Source organism: Trachypithecus francoisi, unplaced genomic scaffold (genome assembly GCF_009764315.1).
Source record: "Trachypithecus francoisi isolate TF-2019V2 unplaced genomic scaffold, Tfra_2.0 Lachesis_group14, whole genome shotgun sequence".
NCBI classification, from domain to species: Eukaryota; Metazoa; Chordata; class Mammalia; order Primates; family Cercopithecidae; genus Trachypithecus; species Trachypithecus francoisi.
In genome coordinates this window covers 59,453,906-59,463,308 of record NW_022681459.1, presented here as the reverse complement: position 1 = coordinate 59,463,308, position 9,403 = coordinate 59,453,906, and the positions used below count along the sequence as shown (strand labels likewise).

At 56.8% G+C, this 9,403-nt stretch overlaps 1 protein-coding gene across 1 annotated transcript; it reads right to left on the bottom strand.

The window, feature by feature from the left end:
* Positions 1-328: 328 nt before the first annotated feature.
* Positions 329-8,340, bottom strand: LOC117096379 (ribosomal RNA-processing protein 7 homolog A-like). Its single transcript, XM_033233743.1, is given in 7 exon segments — positions 329-765; positions 1,729-1,927; positions 2,317-2,414; positions 2,782-2,899; positions 3,641-3,766; positions 6,029-6,171; positions 7,738-8,340. Coding segments are annotated over 7 exon segments (978 nt in total). The 5' UTR covers positions 7,946-8,340; the 3' UTR covers positions 329-679.
* Positions 8,341-9,403: the final 1,063 nt, after the last annotated feature.

The window sequence follows — 9,403 nt, the reverse complement described above, 5'->3', positions numbered from 1 at the left end:
GGTTCTCATATGCTGAGCCTGAGCGCCGGTCCCCCGCTCCCACTTTTCTTTATACTTTGTCTCTCAATCTCTTGAGAAATGCGCACAGGCGTGTGGGGACAGGCCTCACTGGTCTTGAAGCCCAGTCTAGGATGTAGTCAGGGGAAAGAGTGAGATTCCAACTTCAATATCTGTGACCTCAAGGGGGAGACAGAGTCTGGGTTCGGAGGGCTGCTGTCTCCTGGCTAAAAATCTCCAGCCAGCTGCAGGAAGGAAGGGCGGGCTGGGGCCACCTAGCCTTTCCCTGCTGCCCAACTGGGTGGAAAATAAAAGCTGCTCGCATTCTCACTGCTTTTGAGGCTGTTTCGTTGCCAGCAAGGGCTTTTCCATTAAAGGAAAAGGGAAAACAGAGCGGATTCATGCAGGGTCCTTGACAGGAGGGTGTGAAAGCAGGAGGCGGAAGGGGCAAGTCGTCCTCTGGGCATGCCCAGGTCCCCAGGACTGCTGAAACCCAAGACCCGAGGGGTGGCCTGGCCCTTACTCCTGGCCTGTGTGGACTCTCATGGGGCTGTTGGACGTGGTGGCCTCAACCTGGGGCCGTTTCCCAGAGCTCGGCCTCTCGGAGACGGCTGCAGGCCCTGCCTCACCTCATATTTCTCCTGGCCCTGCACCTCCAGCCATCCACTGCGGCTCTCGCGGCTCAGTAGGGTCGGAATTTGCGCTGGGCCCGCAGCAGCTCGATCCTCTGCTTGTCCTCCTCGAACTTCTTGCGCAGCTGCGCTAGATCTGGGGGCGACAGGAGGCGAGGGGCAGGGTCAGACAGCACGCCCCCGGGGCAGCCGGCTTGCTCATGCCCCACCCCTCCTCCCAGTTATTGTGGGGCACGGGGGGCATGTCTCCCCCACCGACCCAGCCCCCTTCCCAGCTATGCTTTGGGGGCAGGGTCTGGATCCTGTAAGGAAACAGAATCTGACGGCAGGCCGAGTCCAAGGGCAAGGCCAAAGTGGGAGACGCTGGCACCCCGAGCCTGGAGATGAAGCCCTAGCAACAAAGCAAAGGCATCCGCCCACCACCTGCGCAAGGGGGAAGGAAGGAGTCCTGACCGCTCGGCCTGGAGCGACCCTGAGAATCGGTAAAGGGACCCCACCCCTAGTGCTGGTGAATGCCGATGGCAACTCTGGTCACCGGGTGGTCCAGGTCAGTGGCAGGCTGATGGCATGGAGGGGAAAGCTGAGGGTCTAGAGCGAGCACAAGTGGGAGCCAAGAGGGCCAGCGAGGCAAGGAAAGCACCAGTGACTGGCCACCTGACACCACACACACATACCCCAACACACACAACCCCCTCATCCCACATACCCAGCCACACCCCTAACCAAACACACATACTCTGCAGCATCCTCCCTGCACCCACAGTGGGTTCGGAGGCCCCCTCTGCACTCGAACTCCTTGCTGGCTGGAGGCTGACGAGCGCCAGAACTAAGTGCACAGGAGCCCAGAGGTGGGCACTGATGACCCAGGGTCCCACCCACTGAGCAAATGCATCTGCCCCGGGGGGTGATGGGGGACCGCCACACAGGGTGCTGCCAGGCTGGGCCTCTTTCCACAGAGCCTGGTGGGAGCCCTGTGCTGAGACGCCCTCCCTCTGTGACCACCAGGTTCAGTGCCCACCATCAGAAGCCCTGGCCAGAGGCCTCATCCAAGGCTGGGGCCAAGGCGGAAGGGCCTGAGGATGGGCTGGGCATGACTTACGCTCCATCTTGCTCTCTCGGTGCTGCCAGGCGTAAAAGTTGAGCAGCTCTTTTTGGGCGCACTTCCGTCTCTCCCTCTCCAGCACCCGCAGGCTGGCTGCTTCAGTCCAGGGGAGCACAGGCTGCAGGCCCCGGCGGGTCACCATCACCTAACCTTCCTCATCACGGACTCACTCCTCCTCCTTGGCCTTAGCTTCTTCCTGCAGGGAAGGTGATCCTGTCATCCGGTGGGATTCTGGGACCTCCTGCAGCCTCCAGCAGCCCACCCTCCACGTCCTCCTCCCAAAGTCAGAACTGCCCTGAGCCCCGCCCCCCAGGGGCGGGCTGCTCCCCTCCTCCCAGCACGGTGTTGGGGCTCAGGATGGCGGGGAGGGCACGGACCTGCTGGCGCTGCCTCCTTCTCCACTGTGGACCATGTGGAGACTAGACGTGTCACCCAGCCAGGCAGCCCAGGATCCAGCAGGGAAAAAGGGAGCCTGGCCTCTACACAGTGGCTAAGGACCGGCCGCCACCGCCCTCCCTCTGGGGCGCCACCTTCCCACAGCCACACGGGCGATGCGGTGCCCGGCCGACCCTGCGGAGCCTCCACCTCAGCGATCTTCTGGTCATACGCCTCCATGAACGTGTCCACTTCCACCCTCAGGGCCTCAGGGTCGGGCATGGAGTCTGCGTAGTCACTGATCCACTCTGAGGAAAAGGGAGGCAGGGAAGCGAGGCTTCCTCAGGCCTGGCATTTGGGCCCCACCCCAGGGCCTGCCAGGCTAATGGAGACCTTTCCCCACAGGGCCTGGGGCGCAGGTGCTAAGGAAACCCCAGGGGCTGCAAGCTGGGCCCTCGCTCTGCCTGCCCAGTATGCCTGTGCCGCGGTGCCAGGGGCTCAGGCGAACGACTCCCTGGGGACCCAGACACAGCCCCGCGGTCCTCCTGCCCAGGCCTCCACACGCCACTCTCAGGGAGCATGGACTTGGCTGGTGACATTCAGACATGTCCCCACAGAGTGTCCTGCCAACCCAGAGCCCAGAAAGGAGGTGCCAGTCACCCCCGCAGCACTCACTGTGAATGCCAGTCTTCACAGGGTGGCTCTCTGTGGACACCAGCAGGGGGCCCTTCAGGGCCAAGGCCGCTGACACCCCACTTGGCTTCTGGAACACCACGTAGGCTACCTGGAACCCCTGAAGAGAGAGAGATGTCAGAGGCTGGGGGCTCCTCCGCATGCCAGGCACAAGGTCTCCAGGCCCGCCCTCAGCCTAGCTGCGGGCTACACCAGGGGAGACAGTGCTAGGCTATTCCTGAGCCATGGAGAGAACCAGAGGCCATCCCATAATCCAGGTCAAGGGCAGCCACACCTCCAGTGATCCTGCTTCTGCAGGAAGTGACAGCTGTTCCCAGCTCTCCTCAGGAAGAGGGGACACACAGGCTGCTGTTCTTCCAGTCACAGGAGGGATGCTGTGGAACGCAGGGGTCGCCCTGGGCCAGGGCAGGCTTTTGGAAGCCAGGCCTGGGCACACACACCCTGCCAGATGCCACTGTGTGGGGAGGAGGTGTGGGCTCCAGGGCCACTGGGAAAGCCGTGAACAACAGTGTTCCTGGAGACCCGGCTCCTAAGCCTGGGGAAGGAGCTCCCTCAGCGGGGGAAGCAGGAGGACAGCCGGGGGAGGCCCTGCAGGCGCCCAGCAGAGACGGTCCCTGAGCATTAACACAGGACGGAAAAAGACAGGCAGGAACTGCAAGGATGTGGCAAATCTGAGAAGGAATCGCAGGCTTTGTCACCTGGACAGCCTCCTACACCACACACGGTGAGGACGGGCTCAGGACCACAGAATGCTCTGACGTCCCAGTGCCAGCTCCCCCAGCACACTGGGGACAATGCCCCACCCCCTCACTCTGGTGGAACCCCGTGCTTGGTGGCTCACCGGAACCGGCTTGGGATGAAAAAACTTCGACCTTGATTCCTTTGGGCCCTCGGCCAGGTCCGGCTTCTCCTGCAACTCTACAGACTGGACGAGGCCACAGGATGACAGGAGGCGGGACAGGCTCTCCTGCCGCAGGAAGAGGGAAGCCAAGTGTGAGCATCTGCAGGGGCATCCGAAAGCCTCCCTCCACCATGGGTGGCACTGCCAGGGGACCAGCGCCCCTGAAGGACTCAGAGCCACAGCCACATCTGCCCAAGCCGGGAGCCTGTGGGCACCACAGCCTCCGACCTGTTCTGCAGGGATAATATGGAGGTCAATATTCCTGCTCTTTCTCTTTTTTATTTTATTTTATTTTTTTGAGTTGGAGTACTGCTCTGTAGCCCAGGCTGGAGTCCCATAGCGTGATCTCAGCTCACGGCAACCTCCACCTCCGGGTTTCAAGTGATTCTCGTGCCTCAGTCTCCCAGTAGCTGGGATTGCAGGCGCCCACCACCACACCCGGCTAATTTTTGTTATTTTGAGTAGAGACGGGGTTTTGCCACGTTGACCAGGCTGGTCTTGAACTCCTGACCTCAGGTGATCCGCCCGTCTCGGCCTCCCTAAATGCTGGGATTACAGGCATGAGCCACCATGCCCGGCATATTCCCGCTGTCTCTCATTGGAGACAGGTGGGGACATTCTTGCTGTTATTCTGATTTTATATATATGACAAGTTTTACTACCTGAATCAGCAGTAGTTACACTATACTGTGACAGTCAGGATGGAGGTTGTCTGAATCAGCAGTAGTGACACTATACTGTGACAGTCAGGATGGAGGTTGTCTGTCTGAATCAGCAGTGGTGACCCTATGCTGTGACAGTCAGGATGGAGGTTGTCTGAATCAGCAGTGGTGACCCTATACTGTGACAGGATGGAGGTTGTCTGTCTGAATCAGCAGTGGTGACCCTATGCTGTGACAGTCAGGATGGAGGTTGTCTGTCTGAATCAGCAGTAGTGACCCTATGCTGTGACAGTCAGGATGGTGGTTATCAGTGGGGGTTCTGGGATGTGCTGCTGTGTGTCCACCTGGGTGCTGACTACACAGGTATGTTCTGTCTCTGGGATGCAGCGAGCTGGACACCTGCCACCGGGGCCCTTCCCTGTACACATGCTGCACTTCAAAAAGGTCAGAACTCACACCCCCTCTTCTACACGCTTCTTGTTTTCTCTAAGTTTAGAGGATTCTTTTACAAAGTAGGGTTTCTTTTTTGAAAACAAATCCAACAATTCTCTTGACTAGGGGTGGTGGCTCACGCATGTAATCCCAGCACTTTGGGAGGCTGGGGTGGGGGGGGGTGGATTACTTCAGGTCAGGAGTTCAAGACCAGCCTGGCCAACATGGTGAAACCCTGTCTATACTAAAAATACAAAAATTAGCCGGGCATGGTGGTGGGTGCCTGTAATTCCAGCTGCTTGGGAGGCTATGGCAGGAGAATCTCTTGAACCCCAGAAGCAAGGTCGCAGTGAGCCGAGATTGCAGCCTGAGCAACAGAGGGAGCAATTCCCTTAGTTTAGTTTTTGTAAAAAAAAAAAAAAAAAATTAACAGTTGTGTTTGGATAGAATGAGAGGCACTTTTATTTCCTTATACTTTCCTACTTTTAAACTATACACGTATAATCTCAAAGAAAACACGCAATTCAAACAACTTCGGGTAATACGTAAAAAAGCCTTGGGCTACTTAGGATTACACTTTTTTTTTTTTTTTTTTTTTTGAGACAGAATCTCACACTGTTGCCCAGGCTGGAGTGCAGTGGCGGACCTTGGCTCACTGCAACCTCTGCCTCCCAGGTTCAAGCAGTTCTTGTGCCTCAGTCTCCCAAGTAGTTGGGATTAAGGCGGGCGCCACCATATCCAGCTAATTTTGGGGGTTTTTTGGGTTCTTTTGAGATGGACTGTCACTCTGTCACCCAGACTGGAGTGTAGAGGCGCAATCTCGGATCACTGCAACCTCCACCTCCCAGGTTCAAGGGATTCTCATGCTTCAGCTTCCTGAGTAGTCAGGACTACCCGCGCACGCCATCATGCCTGGCTAAGTTTTTGTTTTTTAGTAGAGACGGGGTTTCATCATGCTGGCCATGCTGGTCTTGAACTCCTGACTTCAGGTGATCCACCCGCCTCAGCCTCCCAAAGTGCTGGGATTACAGGCATGAGCCACCATGCCTGGCAGGATTATACTTTTAAAGACATCTTTAAAAAACCAGTTCCCTGACTGGAGATCAAGGCAGCCCTCTTGACACTCTCCTCTGGGGCTCCCATTAGCTGTGTCCCTCTCACTACCAAGGACTTGGTGGAGGCCAAGGGAGCCCCCACCTAGAGCCCACAGGTCCCCTCCCAGACACTAGCTCACCTCTGTGCAGTATGGGGGCACATTGAGGACAAAAAGAGTCCTCTTCTGAGGCCAGATGGACTTGGTGCCTTGTCGAACGCCGTGTGCTCTCACATAGAGGTAGTGAGAAGCCTGCTGCTTTTCGGAGAACTTGATTGGAATAGCTGGAAAGGAAATGGGAGGAGAGAGATGGCCAGGCTACCCTGAGCTGAGGCCAGCAAGACATTCACACAACTTCCTTTCTCCACATCCCTGTCTAGTCCTATCTGCTCATCGATCCATCCATCCCTTCACCAACGCCCCCACCCTACCCTTTGGCAAAGCCTGTGCGGGCTCTAAGAGTCTGCCCAGGAGGGCCTCCCAAGGTGGTGCAGGGAGAGAGAAGATAAATGGGAAATGATTACAGATGGGGGCGCAATGAAAGGGAAGCTCGAACCCTGCAGCTCTTGGAGTGAACACCCAAATCCTAACCGTGGCTGGAAGCTCCGAGACCCTGCCTGCCACTGTGGCCTCTTCTCGTACCATCTTCCCCCACCACCTTGGATTCTCCCTGTTCCCCTGGGTACACCAGGGCCTCACACACGCTGGCCTCTCTACCGGGTGCATCACCCTCTTCCCTCCTGCTAACCTTCAGGTTTAGCTCAAACCTCGCTTCCTCAAGAGAGCCTTAGCATCACCCTCCGCCCCTCCTGCCAGGTCAGACCCCACTGCCTGTGCCTTCACAGCTTCTCCTAACAGTCTGTAGGCTATACTGAAGAGATTCTTTGGTTAATCACTGCCATACCCATGACTGTAATCTCATAAAGCTAGGAACTGCTTCTATTTTTCTCACACCTCCGTCAGACTACCGGTTGGCTGGCGTAGAGCTGCGGTCCGGGAACTCAGCAAGCTCAGTTGCAATAACGGAGAAGACAATTACCAAGTAAGCATACAGCAAGCTTGTATCAATTATGAAAGAAACATTCCAGGGTCATGGGCTGGCAGAGGTCTTCTTTCCATAGACTATCAGGGATGGCCTCTTTGAGGAAGCAACATTAAAGCTCAGACCAGAAACGCCACTGTGCAACAAACTGGCACAGCACGTGCAAAAACCCAGAGGGGGAAAAAGCACCTTGCCTCAGAGAAACAGAAAGAGCTTTAGGTCAGCACCAGCCAGACCACGTGGCCCACACAGGTTAAGAAGTCTGCTTTTTGTTTTAGAAGCTACCTGATAAGGCCACTGGAGGGAATGCAGTGGGTGTGGGGCCTATCGTGGGCGTGTGAGACATGATCTAATTTAAATGGCCTTAAAAAGAACATTCTAGCACGTGGGTGGAGAACAGAAGCAGCGGCAAGATGAGAAGGAGGGCAACCAAACAGGAGGGCCCGTAACAGCCCAGGTAAGAGCTGATGAGGGCTGGACTAGGAGCAGAGACGGTAAGAAGGGAATGGGCTCACCTGGATGAGCGCGTGTGGACGGAAATGGGTTTGCCCTGGGTGACAGGTGCACAGAGGTGGGGTCACCCAAGGGAAGCGTGGACGAAGATGGGCTCGCCCCAGTAGAGTGGGAAGACAGAAGGGCGCCTCCTGCGTCCTCGGAGCCTCACAACCTCCCCAGCCCGGGGCCAGGGGCCGCCGGGGCTCACACCCAACCGTGCGGCCGCTCCTGGGGACCCTCGGCCGCCGCCAACCCCCAAACACCTCCTGGCGATGCCTGACCGCCTCCGGTCTCGCCTCCCGGAGCCCCTCACCTGCGTAGCCCAGTGGGCTCGGGATACGGTCGTCCCGTTCCCGCGCCGGCCGCTTCCTCCTGCGCGCCACCATCCTACCGCCCGGGAGCGCGGGGAACGCCAGAAGGTGTGGTTCGGCGCAGGCGCGAGCGCGTTTCCGTGGCGTCTGTCCCGCTCCCTGGCTCCAGGCCCGCCTCTCCGGCCCCGCCCGCCAGGGTCCAACCTTCATCAGCTGAGTCAAATCAGCGCGCGAAGTGGGAGAGAATGTCAGCGTTGACCCCGGCCAGTCACGAGGGCGAACTCAGCTTTCCACTCATGCATTCACACATTGAATAGGCACTGAGAGAGAAATCCAGGATGGCTGCTAGGTTTTCAGTCGGGGCAACTAAGAGGATGGTGTTGCCATTGACTGAGATGGGGAGACTGCAAGAGAGGGGCCAGCTTGGGGAAAATCGAGTGGATCAGTTCTCTGTGGGCCATGGTGAGACGCCCATTAGGCCTCTCAGGGGAGATGTCAGGTGGGCAGTTACATGTGAGACTCAGTATAGTCAACTTTTGTTTTCCTGCAGTCTCTCTGTTGCCCAGGCTGGAGTACAGTGGCATGATCACAGCTCACTGCTACCTCTGCCTCCTGGGTGCAAATGATCCTCCACTTTAGCCTCCTGAGTAGCTGAGGTCATTTTTCGTTTTTTCTTTTTGTTTTGTAGAGATAGGGCTTCACTCTATTGCCCAAGCTGTTCTTGACTCCTTACGCTCAAGTAATCTTCCTGCCTTTGTGTCCCAAAGTGCTGGGACTACAGGCGTAAGCCACCATGCCCAGCAGAAAGTCAACTTTTTTTTTCTTTTGAGAGTCTCGCTCTGTTGCCCAGGCTGGAGTGCAGTGGCATGATTTCACCTCACTGCAACCTCCACCTCTCGGGTTTAAGTGATTCTCCTGCCTCAGCCCCCCAGTAGCTGGGATTACAGGTGCCCACCACCATGCCCCTCTAATTTTTGTAATTTTTAGTACGGACGGGGTTTTACCATGTTGGTCAGGCTGGTCTCAAAACTCCTGACCTCATGTGATCCGCCTGCCTCGGCCTTGCAAACTGCTGGGATTACAGGAGTGAGTGAACGTGCTGGCCCCAATAGGCAACTTTTAATGTGGTGTGTCAAGCCTCCCAGAGAATGTTCCATGCACAGAAAATGGGGAAGTGACAGTCTTTGAAAGGCTAGGTCCAGAAACGGCAGTCACATCTGGTCAAAGTAGTAACAGAGCACACTTGGGTTCAGGATGGGCATGGGACCCCATCTTCTGAAGAAAGGAGTATCAAATAATTTGCATCCCTGGAGGGGAGCAGTGGCTCATGCCTGTAACCCCAACACTTTGAGAGGCTGAAGCAGGAGGATCACTTGGGCCCAGGAGTTAGAGACCATCCTAGGTATCACATCAAGAACCTATTTTTTTTGTTTTTTTTTTTGAGACGGAGTCTCGCTCTTTCGCCCAGGCTGGAGTGCAGTGGCCGGATCTCAGCTCACTGCAAGCTCCGCCTCCCGGGTTTACGCCATTCTCCTGCCTCAGCCTCCGGAGTAGCTGGGACTACAGGCGCCCGCCACCTCGCCCGGCTATTTTTTTGTATTTTTTTTTGTAGAGACGGGGTTTCACCGTATTAGCCAGGATGGTCTCGATGTCCTGACCTCGTGATCC